General features: G+C 41.3%; 1 protein-coding gene across 1 annotated transcript in view; it reads left to right on the top strand.

Moving 5' to 3' along the window:
* LOC109035475 (PR domain zinc finger protein 1) overlaps nucleotides 1-18,605 on the top strand; it is an 89,470-nt gene that overhangs the window by 57,425 nt on the left and 13,440 nt on the right. Inside the window, exons 3-8 of the mRNA XM_019049129.2 lie at nucleotides 11,932-12,126; nucleotides 12,786-12,905; nucleotides 13,386-13,427; nucleotides 14,267-14,389; nucleotides 14,943-15,069; nucleotides 16,105-16,660. Coding sequence (XP_018904674.2) covers nucleotides 11,932-12,126; nucleotides 12,786-12,905; nucleotides 13,386-13,427; nucleotides 14,267-14,389; nucleotides 14,943-15,069; nucleotides 16,105-16,660 — 1,163 coding nt within the window. The remainder of the gene's footprint in view (nucleotides 1-11,931; nucleotides 12,127-12,785; nucleotides 12,906-13,385; nucleotides 13,428-14,266; nucleotides 14,390-14,942; nucleotides 15,070-16,104; nucleotides 16,661-18,605) is intronic.

Genomic DNA, 18,605 nt, shown 5'->3' with positions numbered 1-18,605 from the left:
AGTATTTCAGGGCCTCCTTATGCTTTAAATACTTATATCCGAGGCAGTACTTTCAGATCGATTTGAAAATATTACGAACAGTCACGTGATCTCTTCATTTTAGTGACGTATTACTGTGCTACTTTGTGATTGGTTCATTTTCTTGGCGCAGCATCGACACGTCAGCTGTTTGCGGCATTGAGCGGAAGGTTTAAGGTTATGTCATGGACCAAGAGAATGAATAAGGACCCCCAACTCCAGTTAGCGGAGACATTAGCGCTGCCTATATTTTCATCCATGGCCGATGTCACCGCCGGCCGGCCGGTCCCTCTCTTCCCCGCGACCCGCGCTTCCCCGCCCCGCTGCTGAACTCCTCTTCACGCGGCCGGGCCCCGCTCCCCCGCGACCTGAGCGCCCTACCTCGCGGCGTCGCGACGCCGCTGTCCGCTAGATCGCGTTGACGCACCAGCTTTAGAGGTTCCGCCGCTCTTTCCCGTCGTCTGATTTACAGTGCATCCTTTATGTTTCCACTCACCACCAAGTTAAATTCATCACAAAGTTCTTGTAGGAAGTTTCAGATCTTCGCGGTCGATATGAAGTTTTGAAGGGTTTTGCGGTTAAAGAATCCCACTTTAAATTCAATCTTCGTCAGACTTCGGATACAGAAGATGGTAGTAATATGCTTTGTCAAAGAAGCGCCCTCCAACGCTTGGGCGTTGGAACTGCTTGTTTAAATTTTCTCCCGGATCTGAGCGACACCTCACGAGCAACATGAGGCGGATCATTGTTAGTTCACGCCTGAAACCATCGCGCCTTCAATTTTGCTTATGCAACATGGACATCCCTCAAACACGAATAAGTGGGTCTCTGCGCTGTCATTTACTTGCATTGAGGTGTCTCTAATTTCTGAAATTTTAGAAAAGTTAAGGTTAAGTTTGCTCAAATTATGCTGTGTTGTGTCCAAATCAATAATCATTTTGAAAAAAAAACAAAAGTATTTAGTGGGCTTTCAAGCGCATTAAAGGGTACAAGTCTAAAAATTGTTTTTTTGGCAAGAGATTGTCGTGTCTATGAACTTTTTTTTGGCGCCTACCCCTAGGAATCCTAAGCTGGGTCAAATTGACCCGACTATCTCTTCTTGGGGAGTTGCATATGACGGATGAGAAAGGGGATGGCGCTACTATGTTGCCCGAAAGGTTAGACGAAAAAGAAGTACAGGGTGTTCGAAAAGTCCCCTCCCCCCCTCTAACTTTTGACCTAATTGAGGTAGAGATTTGAAACTTGGAGGGTGTTCCTAGATCAAAGGGAGCTACTTTTTGACCCCCTCAAAATTTTGGGGGGCCCCCCTTTGGGGGGTTACGGACCCTAACTTTTAATTTTCAAATAGGAAGACCCCCTTTGTGATACCTCGTTCGAAAGAGCATAAAAAAAGAAAATTTTTCGCGCAAACCCGAAGTCATTATCTCAAACCGTTTCAAAATGGCGGCCGGTCAAAGTTCCAAATGGCCGAAAATTGGCACCTGTGCTATTTGCACGTGGATTTGCTTGAAACTCAGTATCTGGAGGTATTTTGGCACGAAAAAAACGAATTTGACGTTAGATTTTCAAAAAAAAACCCTAATTTTTCAAAATGGCCGCCGGTTTAGGTTGAAAGTGGCCGAAAATTTGACAAACTCGATTTTTTTGCCAATGGATTCACCTGAAATTCGATATTTGGGGGTATTTTGACCCGAGAATAACGAATTCGACGTTAGATTTTTAAACAAACCCTAATTTTTCAAAATGGCCGCTGATTAAAGTTCAAAATGGTCAACTATTCGCAACCTCGACTTTTTGCCGATAGATTCGCCTGAAACTCGGTGTTTGAGGGTATCTGGGTGGGAGACAAACGAATTCGACGTTATTTCACCGAGTTTCAGGCGAATCTATCGGCAAAAAGTCGAGGTTGCGAATAGTTGACCATTTTGAACTTTAATCAGCGGCCATTTTGAAAAATTAGGGTTTGTTTAAAAATCTAACGTCGAATTCGTTATTCTCGGGTCAAAATACCCCCATATACCGAATTTCAGGTGAATCCATTGGCAAAAAAATCGAGTTTGTCAAATTTTCGGCCACTTTGAGCCTAAACCGGCGGCCATTTTGAAAAATTAGGGGTTTTTTGAAAATCTAACGTCAAATTCGTTTTTCTCGTGCCAAAATACCCCCAGATACCGAGTTTCAAGCAAATCCATGTGCAAATAGCACAGGTGCCAATTTTCGGCCATTTGGAACTTTGACCGGCCGCCATTTTGAAACGGTTTGAGATAATGACTTCGGGTTTGCGCGAAAAATTTTCTTTTTTTATGCTCTTTCGAACGAGGTATCACAAAGGGGGTCTTCCTATTTGAAAATTAAAAGTTACGGTCCGTAACCCCCCCCCCCCCCCAAAGGGGGGCCCCCCAAAAATTTTAAGGGGGTCAAAAAGTAGCTCCCTTTGATCTAGGAACACCCTCCAAGTTTCAAAACTCTACCTCAATTAGGTCAAAAGTTAGAGGGGGGGAGGGGACTTTTCGAACACCCTGTATATCCTACCTTCAAAAGCAATACCTCAAAAACTATCAAAACCGATGTATTTACGAGTCAGTTTGACCCACCTCGGGAATTTACTGTAAAAAGTTTTGGGCATCATAGTGTCAACCAAGATAAACAACGCAGCCTTTGAAAGCTACGAGTAAAGCCACAATATTAGGATGCGATTTGAAACCATCTGGACTCGAGACTTCCTCAAGATTGCTCTCGAGTGTTCTTGAGACTCACTTCAAATTTTAAAGGTTGTATTCATAGTCGTTTCTGAAAGAGCTTTTTGCTTCAGTAGAGTAACAGCTATGCGTTGTGATTAAAGGAGGTTAAAGGAGGACTCTGACACGCAGCATAAGAAAGGGACAATTCTTACAAACCTCAAGCGCATAATAAAACATCATAACTTTGAAAACAATTTCTGGCACAATGATTGAACCACCCTTAAGTAACTTGTAACACATGACGACTGTGAAACTGAAAAACGCAGCATCTTTATTGCGTATTTCAAAATATCCGTTTCTATTCTATCTCTTAAAAAGAGACTGAACCGACATTTTGCATTGAACGCTCCCAAATTTCTTTTGATAAAATTCAAATCTTTAGAATCATTTAAAAATGAGCACTGTATAGGAGGAAATTTTGAAACTCTTGATTGGTCATACGGCGTTTTTCCTCTTCACGGCAGTATAGGCCTCCGTTACGGAGGAAGAAAGGTAGTACAAATCCAAATGTGAATGTTACGTAGAACGTGTTACGTTCTCGCGAATTGTCTCTTGCGATCAGTGACGATTCTTGCAAGTCGGCAGCATTATTTTACCTCCATTTAAATCCATTAAAAATATCGTTTTTAGGTGAGGCAAGCAGCTGCCTCACTAAGAATCGATTGTTTTAAATATATTCAAATGGAGGAAAAACGATGTTACCGACTTTCAAGAATCGTCACTTATCGCATGAGACTATTCATGAGCACGTAACACGTTCTACGTAACATTCAAATTTGGATTTGTTCCACCTTTCTCCCCCGTAACGGAGGCCTATACTGCTGTGAAGAAGAAAAACGCAGTATGAAAATTCAAAGGTTGCAAAATTCCTCCTATATATAGTGCTTCTTTTTAATGAGGGTTTAGAATATTTTCTCTTGAATTTTTCATATAATTTAGATCTGATTGTAAATTAAGTATTTTTAATGGATTTAAATTGAGGAAAAACAATGCTGCCAACTTGGAAAATCGCTTTAAGCGAATTTTGTTTGAGGTTTGGTAGTCCTTTTGTGCCCGAACCTCCGAGCTGTCATTCTATTTGAGTTCGGAACTTCCGATTCGACGACTGACGAATCGCAACGTTGGTGCGTGATTTTGGTACCAAGAACCATCGTAAAACACGATTAACATTTTTGTAAGCAGAAAATTATAAAATCAGCTTTCAAATGGTCGTAACTCTGCGGGTTTTTTGGAAGTTTGAAGTTCCTTCACGGTATACTTTAGTAGGCTTCCAAATAGAGCATAATTCAAAAAGTTGTATTCAACAAAAGTTGTCCCTTAATTACATATATTCTTATCTCTTCTCTCTTCTTATTATTCATACAAACTAACCCGCGCGGTTGAAATAACTAAAGCAAATAAATAAATGTAGTCTACTTAATAACAACTAAACATTGGCAAAACTGCAGTGCTTTGCATGAAAAGCAGTATACGAGCAGTAATTCATACATTTAAATCAAAATCAAAGCACTTGCAGAGCTTCCAGAGAAAAGGCCGCGCCTCGAAACGTCACAAATTCAAACTATCCCGAGTGATATAAGACGCATCCGCATGCAGCATACATAGCGCCTTCAACATCGTAGAAATACTTCAAGCACTACACCTTTGCACATACTTGATGTGCAAATTGCCTATACTGCGCCTATCGGAGCGTACACCGTCCAGCGTCCATCCGCGATCCACGGCGTGATCGAGCATATTTTGCACGCTCGGAATTTTTTAACTTGTTCCCTTAAAGCGAATTTTATTTAGAGATTCGGTATTACCTCTGTGCCCCAACCTCCAAGCTGTCATTCTATTTGAGTTCGGAACTTCCGATTCGACGACTGACAAATCGCAACGTTGGTGCGTGATTTTGGTACCACCTCGCGAGGTGGCTCTAAAAAAGGTTCGACCTATCTAGAGTCCCTTTATACTGAGAGTTAAGACAACCCCCCCCCCCCCCATGGAGTAACAAACGGGAATAAAGATTATACACAAATTGAAAGTTTTTCGTAATCTTTGGTCGGCTCATTCTCAAATTCTTCTCTCCGTGCCGTCTCTCATTCCGTTTTTTCCTTGTCGACCCCATTATTCCTCGGTCTATTCTAGATTATAATCTTTGCAATCGGTGGGAATGTAATCTTAATTCCCGTTTGTGACACTGTGGAGGCCTAAAATACGGGAACCAATCAGAAATAGATTCACATTGTCTTGACTCTCAGTATAAAGGGACTCTAGACCTATGGAAAACCAACGGATCTGATTGGTCGAACCTGGTAACAACGGTGTCCACCGGTGTTGGTGATCGATGAGACAAACCAGAACAGAACTTTCCAAAGAAGCCCGGAACTTTAAATAAAATTTGCTTAGTATGCGGTGCCTCCCCGAGGAGAAGAACCGTTAAAGGAGCGGCTGGGAAGACGGCCCTTACTGCCTATTGGAGCGTGGGAGTTCCTTGACCCCGGGCGCGGGCAGACGTCCACGGCGGCGGGGGTGGCCGATCTCGCAACGGGGGCGGAAATGCATGCGAGCGGGAGGGGCGGGCGGCAGCTCCGTGCAGCAGTGAGAGTGATTGCGGGGGTGGCGCGCGCTTTCGTTTGTGCCCGGGCCCCCCGCCCTGCTCCGCGCCCCCGTGCGCCCCTGCGCCCTTCCCAGCTCCCGAGCCGCCTCGTCTAGACATATTTCAGATCAATAAGGTAGTCCCAACTTCCACCATCGCCGGCCAGGCGGCCCCTCCCGCCCCCCCGCATCATTCCACTTTCCATGCCAGAATTTTCACCGAGCCCCCCCCCCCCCCCCCCACCGCTCGCTATTCCCGACCTACGACGACGTCGAACCTTAAGGCTTCACCGTCGCGGGGTATTTTATGCGGTAGCCTGTATTGCAGAACGACTATCGATATACAGGGTGACTCAGGATTACGTACGGATATTGAAGGAGTCAATTCTGTGGGTAAAAAAAGACGGTATTGTAGTATAACTTTTTTTCCAAAAACGCTTTCCCTGGGGGCCACGACCCCCTGAAGTTGGAGAAAAAAATTGGTCTTTTTAACACCGTCGTGACAATGTTTATCAACCAATATTAATGAAAATTGGTAACTAGAGATAGTTTTTAGTGTTCTTTTAGTTTTTGACCTCCGAAAAGGAGAACACTCATTTTTAGGGGGGTTTACGGGGGTATCGAACCTACAAATGGCCAAAATTAATTTTTCTAGCGAAAAAAATTGATTTGTGATGGCTTCTTTAGATTCATAGTTGAAAAATATTGAGACAATATATATGTTTATGTATTCTTGTTATATTCAATATTGTTGCTGTATGTTGCGTTTTAGCAATGACTCATCATTGTTGAGATAATGGCGAGGCGACTGAATGGAGCGTGGGTGAGCGCGAAGGGGGAGGGGGTGGCCCCCAGAAGAAACGTTTTTGGAAAAAAAGCTATACCACAAAAACGTCTTTTTTTGACCCAAGGAATCGACTCCTTCAATATTCGTACTGATCCTGGGACACCCTGTATCATGACAAGGTAGTGAAATGGTGCTGGGTCCTTACCGTTTCGCGGGGAAAACAGAACTAACTAGAACAACTAGAGTCAATTATTTCGCAACTTAAAGTTCGGCATCACGTTTTATTGAAATTTGCAAAGAATTAAAAAGATAATGAACGCGCCCTCCATCCAAGGCCTTCTTAAATAGTGGGATTTTAAAGCTGTGGTGACGAATCGATGATGTAGGTGTTCGTTGCTAACACCCTATTTATCGATCCTTTTTCATAAGCTTAAATGGCAGATCAATCGATATATCGCGAAGCACGCCACGCCACTGGAGCAATGACCTCTTTGGGCCTGCCTTTCCGTGTCACTAACCTATCCCGAACGATCTACTCTTTATAATATGCCCTGCTCTCTCTATTCCTTCGATGTGCTATTGTGGTTTCAGTTCACATCTTATATTATATTATATTCCTCTGCAGATAGGTGTTTTTATTTAAGAGCCAGAAATAGTAGTTTCTAATTGCAAAATGTACTTTATCTGTGAGGTCGTGAAGGCCAAGTGAATTTAACATATTTTAAATCTGAACTAAACATAAATTAGACATAAACATCTTTTTTGACAAGTTACTATTCACTGGAAAAAAACACATTGGATCCTGAGTCCAGACTCTTAAAAACATCGACAAGAAAAAATACGCTTGATTCAATCAGATTTAAGCTTAAATCAAGAACCAAGCCTCTTAATTTGAGCGGATTTTCTTTTAATTTAAGATTAAATCTAATTGAATCAAGAGTCCTTTTTCTTGTCAATGTTTTCAAGAGTCTGGAGTCTAGATCCAATGTTTTTTTCCAGTGTTCACTTGATACATTAGTAACACTTTGAATTCTTTTTTGTCAGGATTTCCTTCATCCTGGCTCCTTCAAATTCTTTTCGTTGTCATTAAAATTTAAGTATTTTTACCCTGCTTGTGGCTCCCTCTTCTAGAGCACCAATAAAACTTTGATTAGTTAGAAGAAAAATCCTCCCTTATTTTTCTATGGCATTTCAATGAAAGATTGATACCTACCTGAAAAGCAGTGTTTCAATTGAGAGGCTTGCAAAGCAAGGCGCATTAAGTGCAGTTTTTGCTATTTCGAGAAATACATGTTTGAAGTCCTAAACTCACACGGATCCTTATATGGCCGAAAGAAAGTTCAAACTGACTTTTTGATGCTGAAAATTGAAATTTGGAAACAAATTTTTCATGGAATATTTATTAAGACGAGTTTTACTTGGAATCATTAATATCTCAATTCATTCAAAAACTGCTATTGTGCGCCTTGTCTTATGCGCCCTCAATTGGACGTATTTATGCTAAAAGGAACTATGTGCATAGGGTTTGCGTGTAATATAGTTCCTTTTAGCATTAGTACGTCCAATTATCATCCTGTTGGTGGAGAACGTCGGTAAAAATTAAGATAATATACAGACAATGGGTCCGTATCCATGTTTCACCCTTTGTCTGATGAAAAAATCGCGGTCTAAAATTTCCTCGATGTTCTGGATCCGAACTTCGATGGTGATAAAACGAGGGAACCTGTTTGAATCTTTGTTGACTTAATTCGATTTATAATCCACACCTCGTTTGACTTGGCGTGAAATAAGTTAGACGAGACTCATTAAATTTTAGTTGGCGGCGTGAAAGTGACTCCCCTTCAGCCATCGCACGGTGTTTTAACCGGTGACTCGGCTTTCAGCAGGAACTCACGAGCGTTGCCATCATGGCTCTTTTTATGAACTTTACTGAACTTTTACTGAACTTTTTAAACTGAAAATTGCATAAATGGTGAGGTCATACATATATGAATAAGTGAGAACGAAAACACACCCACTCGGTGCCCGAAAATGCTCAATTTTCATTTAAGGCATAGTCAATTTTTGTGAAGGCCATTGAAGTTAGCACATCTGTTCCAACTTGGACTTATAAAGTGTCCCTGATTACTTGTCTTTGGGCACCAACAATATTTTTCTCAGACCAACTTCTCCATCCTCTGTGCAATTTTGTGTGCGTCTTGATTATTTTCATTTTTTCGAGTTGGTGTGTTTTCGTTCTCACTGATTCATATACATATGCAAGCCAGTGGGAAAAGCCATCACGGACACCTCTGAAATTCTTCCATCTGACGCATCCTCCTGGATTTTCTCATTTTAAAAAACGAGAATGTTAGACCCTGTGCCTCACAAACTCCGAATTCTTAAAAAATTGAAAGGATCCAATGCTACACAGTGGGACGAGTCAACTAGAGAGGTCGGATATGAAACTTTTGACTAAAACTGCAAATTTTGATGTTTATTTCGTCACATTTTAAATTTAAATGGGTGCTTTAGGACGAAAATTTCACAAGAAAACCATTGGCGCCACTTTTAAAACCTCAAAGTTTTGTATAAACGGAGATATAAGCGTTTAAAAATTCCAAATTTTGTCCGACCTCTCCTACAGATCGTTTTCGATAGTGGCTCGATGTATCGTTTGGTTCAAAACAATAGAACACAACCTCAAACAAAACTTTCAGGATTTCAGTCGGAAAAGCTGAAAATGAGAAAATTCCTACTATTTCACTTGCGATGCCATTTAGTACTCATAATAATCAAAACTCTATCAGAAAAACCCCGTTTCCTCAGATTACTCGATTGAATTTTGAGGCTATGTTTACATGTTGAAGCAATCGAAATCGATACAATCCCACCTATTTGATGTACCGAAAAGGATCTATTGATTCTATCGACCGTGTTAGAGTCCCTTTATACCCAGAGTTAAGACAACTCGATTATCAGCTGACTGGCAGCCGGCCTTGGCTGGCCATGGAGTTACAAACGAGTGCACCCAAACGAACGATATTGAGGGATAAGGATTAGGAATGCTGCAGAGTCTGTCACACAAAAACAACATCAACAAATTGATCAGTTAAAAAGAAAATGAGATTGGTTTGTGAATAATTCTTAATCTATTTTCATTTTGGACCGATGAAATAACAATTTACTCTTGAAAAACCACAATTAGGTAATATTTTCATTATTCTTGTTCACATTCGAGGTACCGCCATCTTGGTGCACTCGTTTCGGCCTCCATGAGCGAGAACCATTAGAATGGATTTTTTTTAGGCCACTTTCAGCCCAACCAAAGTGAGTTGTCTTAACTCTGGGTATAAAGGGACTCTAGACCGTGTTCCAATGGAAAAAATGAACATATATTATGATTAAACGTGGCAGCTTGCATCAGGGGAGTCACGCAACAAGTGCGTAATCGCAAGTTTTCAGGATTCTTTTATTCGACCCCTTTCAGTGAAAGTAACTCTTCCCCCCATCAGGAGCAATTGAAACTTGCGTATTCAGCCCCCTCGCCTTTCGTGTTTGCATTGTTTGGGGTCGCGGCGCGGTTAGCGATTCACTATTCGCATCATGCCCCTCAGATAGAGGTGACGTAATCAAGTGGACGAGGAAGGGTCGCTCCAGACTGTCCGCACCGAGAGCATCTCAATTTTCTCCCCCTTCGTGTCACAGTATGCGGTCCAGATCTCAAAACGGGACCTCCGCGGGAGCAGGTACCTTCGTTCACGAAAGCAAAACTGTCATCAAAATTTGCAAGATTATTAGGACAGCGATTTTTGTCGATTGGTTTCAAACCTCTCGGATGAGTTTGTCCCCCCCCCCCCCCCCCCAATTTTGGCAGTTTATTTTTATTTACAGCTTTTTTTTTTTGTCATATTGGTATTTAGTAGGTGAGTAAAATGATATACTATGAATTTTATCAAATTTGGATTATTAAGATTTTTATTTTTATTTTTATTATTTTTTTTTTTTTATTTTTGTTGGGGGGGGGGGGTTGTTGGGGTGTTGTTGTTCTAGGGAGCGCGTCTCCACCCTGGTAAAAATTGACAGCAGAATCTGTGTTCCAAAATACCATAGACCTACAGCCGGCTGTAAGATTTCCAATAGCTTCTATAGCCAGCTACACAATTTCTTATAGCCTTTTATAGCCGATGGAGACTAAGCAATAGCTAGGCGATAAAGTGTATGCTAAACGTTACAAATTACGGATGCTAGGACTTAGTGAGTTTTTGGAATACTGCTCTCTTTTTGGGCCGTAGTATCTTAATTTATTTTGCGAGGAAAGCTCTGTAATTTTGATGGATGCCTGCCATTACTAATATATTAGAGCGCCTTCAGTTTTGTATGATACTGTGCAATACCTCCGGTGTGAAATAGTTGCTTCAAGCGCCGTGGCAGGCGGGCAGCCAGCGCGAAACACGCATTGGCGCCTACAAACCTAACAGGGATACCTCACGCGTTGCGCATTGCGTGAAGTATCCCTGTTAGGTTTGTAGGCGCTAGTGCCCGCTCCGCTTTGTGTTAGGCTCTAATATTTAATCCGGCGGAGTCAGCGTTATTCAACTCATGATTTTGAAATGTTTGCACACCCTGTATGGATTATTCTCATTTTAATTGATGAAAAAAAATATGTATTAAAGGAAAATATAATGTGTGTTTTGTAAATATTAAGGTGGTTCCGTATCAAACTTAATGATTTTCAAAGCACACGAATTTCTACACAATTTCTTATAACCTTTTATAATCGATGGCGAAAAAGCAACAGCCAGGCGATAAGGTGTAAAGCCCAGCGCGGCGATATGAACTATAGCCCGGCTACATAATTCTTAGCGCTTCGACCGTACGATTTTCTGCGCATTCTGCAGCCAGCTATATGATTTTCTGTAGCCTTCTTTAGCCGACGATAAGAATTCCTATGGTATTTCGAAACGCAGCTCTTATCTCCAATTTTTACCAGGGCAGGGTGGCAGACAGGGGAATGCTTCCGTGCTAAGGAAAAACGCCGTATAAACTTTCGAGAGTTGCCAAATTTCCTTCGATAAAATGTTAACTTTTCGGGAAAGCAATGAATACTTTTTCCTTGAAATCTTCAGAAGCTTTGGGTGAAATCGCGAACGAAATTATCTAAAAAAGTGGGGGAAAATGCTTACAAATTTTCCAGAAAATTTGTGATTTACTAAAAGAAATTTGGCAACGCCTGATGGTTCATACGGCGGTCTCCCTTAGCACGGCAGAGTGCTCATCAGAGAGGGTGGGTAGGTAACTTGTCCCCGCGGACCAAACAGGTAGAGTAGACAGGGCTCTAAGCCGAAGTGAAAGCAACCTGTCAAGGAGAAAGAACTCCGAAATCAAATTCTGGTCCTCCGGGTTAAGGGTTGGGGCATCGGGCTAATTCCTCGTTCCTCGTAAAAAATTAGATGTTAAAAACCCAAAAAGTTGTTGCCTCATTGCCTCAATACCCAACGAAAAATCGGTTGCAAAACTCGGATTTTATAAGTTTCGAAAAAATCTCTCTCTTGAATCCTGAGAAATAGCTTGTAAACGGTTTAATTCGTTTTGTGCCAAAACGGCACAAATGCAGCACCATACGAATGCTCGAATTCGCAAAAAAACTGCACTCTCGGCTTCCGTCAAAATGACAGCGAATACTCCCGTCTAAAAAGACTGGTGGATTTACGACACGCGAATTTTTCCGATGCAAAACTCATTTTCCATCGCGACGGATTGGAAATTCTACGCGGAGGATTCCGCGGCTCACGTCCTCTGATTGGCTGGGATTTTGTGTTTCAGGACTCGGTGGGGATGGATGAAGAGGGGGAGGACGCAGGACCCGCCTGGGACCTGAATTCCATCAAGGAGGAGGAGTTCGAGCGTCACGTGGTGTACATCGTGCCTGATTTGCCTGTTAACCCGGCTTCCACGAATCGCGCCGAGTCCTCTTTGCCCAGGAACCTCGTTCTCAAACCTTCGCAGGCACTCAACGACGTGAGTACATTACTGTCGTACAGTGGCGTTGATAGGGGCGGAAAGGGGGTGTCCAGAGGGTCTGAGGACCCCCCTCCCCCCGAAATTGAACGAAATGGAACGTTCGTCGCTTTTGGATAGTCTGTAGCAAAGGAGCATACCCTTAATTCACTTTCCCAAACTGAGAGACCAAGATTCAACATTTATCCCCACTTACAATCAGTTCAATTTTCCGCTAAATTTGACATTTCCGCCATTTTTTCATCTGCGGGAATTTCAAATTTTGCCCCCCTTTCTAAGCTCTCTGGCCTGCTCTTATATAAAAAAAAACCTGAGTCATATTTTCAAATTCTGATTTCAGCGGGCTAAAAATCATAAAAATCGGCCGAGTAGAACGGTCAAACGAACTGTGACAAAAGTAAAAATTTACATTGTCTAAATGGGGGAATGCGCAACTTTACCACTTAATATAAAAAAACCTGGGACTTATTCTCAATATCTGAATAAAACGGGCTCATCTAGAGACAATTGCCTGTCGATAACCGCAAAAATCATGAAAATCGGCCCGGTAGAACACTGGAACCAAGCGTTACCAGATATGCAAAGGGAAGTCTCGGAGTTTATAGTGCAGGTTAATTCGAAATATTATCTATTAAATATTTTCTTAATGATTATCATAGGTATTGGGCGTATGGAGCACAAGTTACATACCTAGAGGAACACGGTTTGGTCCGTTTGTCGGAGAGGTCTACGCTAAAGATGCTGTGCCCAAGTCAGCAATTCGAAAATATTTTTGGAGGGTAGGTTTCGTCTCGTGAAATATTTTAAATATTTGCTGAGTATATCTATAACTGAGGACTAATAGAAATTGTCTGAATATGCTTACTCCTTAATTGATGTAAAATGGTATTTTTGCCTCTTTTCGATATTTGTATAAGTTTTTGTACTCGTAAAAAATAATCTTAAAAACAAATAAAAATTTAAGTGACAGCTCTCTGATTTTCTCTCACCGTAAATCTCAATCCTTCTCTCATAGTTGTGGAAATGGAAGGGACAGTCAGATACTTAAGAGGAAGGATATAATGAAGATACGTAAATCAGTCGAATTACTGGAAAAGTATTAAAAAAATATTGAATAATCGAACGTGATAAGAAAGTTTTATTTTTCTGTGCTGAGACCTGAGGGAGCTTGAATTAATTTACTTATTTGTCTGTATTTTGTTTCACTGATTTAGTGCATTTAAGAAGTTGTTTTTAATTGAGGTAATTCTTTTCTTCAGGTTCAAATCAAAGATGAACCAGGAACGCCCTCTTCAACTAAGGTATTATTCTTACTAGATTTTCAGCTATATATTTTTCATTTTCACTTTTTGCTAGACGTCAGAGGTTTTCCAAAATATGAACAAGAGGTGCCACAAAATAAGACATTACTCTTGTAATCTTTTGGGAAAACCCCTTTAAATGAAGATCAATTGAATCATCATATCTGAGAGGGATCTATATGTCAAAAATTCTTTCAAAAATTAATTTTTACAAAAATCACCCTCTGCTGGATTGGAAAATTGACTTCCCGAGCGCTTCGAGTTGGATTCATAAAAGAAAACCATAGAAATTTGCACTTAAAATGCCAAACTCTTGGATGGGCCAAATTATTAAGTGGGAAAGTTCTTCCTTCAGTAGGCTGAGTGTTGAAATTGATAGACAAAGCACTAGAAAAGGATACGCCGATTTTGGACTACTACTTAGCATTTACAATATTTGACAGTTTAATCTTGATGGATATTCTAATAATTTACAAGAAATATGTATTTTTTCCAATCTTGCGGTGTGTACAAGTTTCGAATAGATTCCATCTCCAACTCGCTTTTAATCTACTCCACAGTCCTTACCGCACGAGAAAATTTCGGGGTTTGCTCCAGTCTGACTCGTCGCCACTCTGTACTAAAAAAAGGGTCTTCAGGTTTGATAAGTCAACAAAACATGAATTTCAAAATCGTTCTTTTCGCTCTCTTGAAAACAGAAGATGGCCTCCTTTCAAAATATTCAGATACCTTTTATCAGTATGCATAGCAATTAGAGACATGACTTTTTTTGAAGCAATGTAAACATCTTCAAATTATGACTCTAATTTCTCATCTGGCCTCCAACTTTTTTGTTACAGGACAGGGATAATCAACTTTTTTACTACATAGACGGTTACGACGTTACCAAATCTAACTGGATGCGATATGTGAATCCTGCATATTCAGCCCAGTCACAAAACCTAATAGCATGTCAATACAAGGTAATTATTATAAGACCATAAAAAAAATCCAACGCTGAGAGTATACTTATAAATTAAGTGCTGGACTCGATTACTCTAATTTCCTTCATTTTACAATATTCCTGGGACTTCTATGAAGTTCAGTAGTTCAGGTTCAAGTTTAGTAGGTAGTTAGTTCAACTCTGAATGTCGAGCAAACCCTCATACATACATAATGATCCAGTAAGTGTATGTCATGATTGCACATGTACATTCAGTTGGTTTCCTCATTTGAGTACTCTGATTGTGTTTTAATATTACATTAAATCACGATCAGAAATAGTTAAAAAATACTACACACAAAATTCTGCATAAAATCTAGAAATCTCGTGAAATCGATAGGAATTGCTTGATCTCTAAACTTTTGTCTGTCCATACTTTTTCTGGCTTGGTGTCTACGATACCATTAATACATGCAGCTTTGTCTTGAAACATGTAATGCACCTTCCACCATAAAAATTATTGCGACGAATAGTATATTCGAAAATGTAGTGATCATTTATATGAAGTAATCACTTGTTTGTGAACATTTCAGATGGATATTTATTTTTACACCATTCGGCCAATTTTACCGAACCAAGAGCTGCTCGTATGGTATTGCCGGGAGTTTGCTGAGCGGCTCAACTATCCATCCAGTGGAGAGTTAATGATGCAAAAAATACGTAAGTATATTGAGACAGATTTTCCCATTGATTAAAGTGCGTATTTCAGTATTTGCTGTTTAAAAAAACTTAATTTCATTAGGTATGAGTCTTAATAATATGCGGTAGTAAACGACATGAAGAAATGAATAAGATTTTCTGGGAGTAACTGCTATTAACCCAAGAAATATGATTAAACAAATCAGAGAAAATATAGAATGATGCAACGTTTTTTTGTAGCAGTTATGTTATTGATGAGCAGCTGAATGCTCCTTATTAAGTTAGTTTCCTCCTTAGTGCTTGAGGTCCGTGAAATTTATATCCCCTAGGGGAGGGCCATAGTGCGAGGGCCCTCGCACAGCAAGATTAAACGACGCAGAAAGGACATTTCCACGGATCAACTTTTTTTTTTTTTTTTTTTTTTTTTTTTTTTTTTTTTTAGAAATTACAGAAATTGTAGCTCCCTGTAGCAAAAAGTAATTCTACTATATGGACGACGGAGGAACCAAGCCACATCAGCTATTACCAAATTTAACTGGGCAATTTATTTTTTACAAAACAACAAAATTATACAATTTTTTCCACGATGTTTTGTGCGGATTCCTTCAAAAATTTTATGGAATGCCCCTCGGACTGTGCAGGAAATTCACTGAAATTCGCACAAAAATCCGCACAACTATTTCACGTAAAAAACTAAATGGCCCAATTGAATTTGGACCGCGTTGAGTAGAATGGAACCAAGCTACATCAGCTATTGCCAAATTTAAATGGGCAGTATTTTTTACATGAAAACGGTTCTGCGGATTTTCGTGCGAATTTCAGTGAATTTGCTTGATATTACGAAGCAAATTCCTTAACATTTTCAAAGGAATCCGCAAAAACGTTCTCTTGTAAAGAATTAAATCGCTCAATTAAAGTTGGCAATAGCTGACGTAGCTTGGTTCCTTTCCGCTAAACGCGGTCCATATGGCAATAGCTTATGTAGCTTGGTTCCTTTCTGCTTAACGCGGTTCATATACAAGACACCCCTCGGTTAACTCGTCATTCCTCCCGCAGGTCAGCAAGTCAAATACTGCAGTCAGCACCCAGCCCTGGCCCCACCCGAGACGGCAGATCAACACCCCCGGAGCTCGCCGACCACCAGGAGCCTCGGCGTCCTCAAGTACACCGCCTCCTCCTCCTCCTCCACCTCCTCCCACCCAACACCCGCCTCCATCCCCCACACATCCCACACAACTCCCTCCGCCCACACAACCCCCAGCACCCACCCGAGCTCGCAGTTCTTCCACCCCCAAGAGTGCAAGTACCCGGAGCCGCAGTTCATGAAGCCGGAGCTGGCGTACCCGGAGCACCAGAGCGGGAGCGGGGATTGGCGGGAGATGAGCGTCCAGCTCGGCGACACGCCCGACGAGCAGCTGCTCAAGGAGCCGAGCATGGAGGAGTTCCAGGCCTCCCACGGGATACCCCCCGAGCACTGCCAGTTCGACCAGAGTGGGAGCGTCAGGTCCGACGAGGGCTACCACAGTAACGGGTACCATGATGAAGTCCTCGCGTCGCCCCAGGAGTGCAGCGACTCCGAGGAGGGGGACAATAACTATGTCTTAGATTTTAGGTAAGTCGAATACTCCCGTCTTACCCAAGATAGGTGTGCACAGGAACAGAGACAAGCGACCCTTCACTGGCCTCTTGGCGACAGGTGGGAGCTTTTACTTTCGAGGATTCGACACTTCTTTATGGACAATGGAGATGTTGCATGTGTGAGAAATTTGCGATTTAACTGTTGATTCTTACGTAAAAGTTCGCAAGAAACACGATGGTGCTACTGGTCTTTTTCTGAAATCAACTCCCAAGCTCAAAAAAAGCTCTCAAGTTGAGGCCAAAATGGAGGGGATATCCCACGCTATCCTGCGAGTCCACGCCTACATCAAGACAAACTCTCCATGCAAAGATAGGGAGCAAATGCATTGACAGGGTTGCCGTGATTTCAGTTTTAGAGCCCCCAAATAAAGTGGCAGCCCTGTCAATGTATTTGCTCCCTATCTTTGCATGGAGAGTTTGTCTTGATGTAGACGTGGACTCTCAGGGTAGGGTGGGATATCCCCTCCATTTTGGCCTCAACTTGAGAGCTTTTTTTGAGCTTGGGAGTTAATTTCAGAGAAAACCAGTGGCACCATCGTGTTTCTCGCGAACTTTTACATGAGAAATCAGCAGTCAAATCGCAAATTCCTCACATATGCAACATCCTCATTATAAGAAAGCAACAGCGGGGCGATCATTGAAACCATGTCAGCACGATAAGACAAGACATAGCCCTATCTTAACTATGCAATATATCGGATTTTAACGTCTTATCGGGCTACTTTAAACTTTCAATAATCGGCCCGCAGGTATCATTCTTTTTCGGCTGTTGACCTACCCACATGGTGGATGACGGGCTTCGGCTGACGTCAGGAGCCAAACAAGTTTCCCAAACTTCAGCTTGTTTGCAAAACGAAACTACCAATATGTTGTTAATCAACGGCAACGTGCTAATTTCCCGAAAGAAAAAGCTTCCACTATTGCCAAGATACTAGTGGAGGGTCTCTTGTCTCTGGTTAGAAATTACCGATTTTCCGGTTTTTATCACGTTGTGGCCACTAATTTGTTGTGGCGAGTCAATAATAAAAACACGTCGTTTCGCATGCGAAGAAACGCAACTCCATTCCAATGTTGCAAAATTGGCTGATACAATTCAATTTCTTGGAGGAATATACATAAACCAGGAAAATTTTTAACCAAAATTCTTCCGATTTTTGAGAAGTCAGAAATAAAATTAGTGAAATCCTCAGGTGCAAATGCACTAGCTGCAATGCCAACAGCAGAGAAGTCACTGAATAGCTTGGCAAAAGATCTTTAAAACGCCTTCATATACCAATGATGCAACCGGCTTGTCGCATCCAAATGTAGCGTATACTCTTAGCTGCGAGGCTAGCCTGCCGTACTAAGGAAGAACGCCGTATGAGCTTCCAGGTGTTGCCGAATTTCCTCTCAGAAAATATCCATTTTCGAAGAAAATTATGAATTTACCTCCTTAAAATTTTCACAAATTTTAGATCAAATTACGAACAAAATTCTCCGGAAAATCGGGAGAAAAATATTTACAGATTTTCCCGACAATTCGTGATTTGCCACGGGAAATTTTGCAACGAAGTCTGAAGGCTCATACGGTGTGCGATGGATTGAGTCAATGGGAGTGGTCGGACACGATTTAAAAACTTTAAAAGCGTATATGAGGACTTATATGTAACAATAGCGGATGTCGAGTTTTCTACTTGTGAGAAAATCGCGTTTGAAGTTTTTGAAGCTTTGCACTTTTCCGCCCGTAGACCGAGAGGATTCTTATGAAAATTTTCACGAGGAGCAACTTTTCCGGTAAAAAACACACGTTTTACGATCTATGTAAGTGAAAAATTGAAGGAGTGACAACGATTTGAAAAAAATGTGACATCTGCTATTTTTACTGAAAACACTTTTTTATGCATGAAACAAAGTCCTCATGAAGAGTAAGGCTGGTGAAA

This window comes from Bemisia tabaci, chromosome 8 (genome assembly GCF_918797505.1).
Source record: "Bemisia tabaci chromosome 8, PGI_BMITA_v3".
NCBI lineage: Eukaryota > Metazoa > Arthropoda > Insecta > Hemiptera > Aleyrodidae > Bemisia > Bemisia tabaci.
The sequence above is the reverse complement of the archived record's forward strand: the minus strand, read 5'-3'. Positions and strand labels throughout refer to the sequence as shown.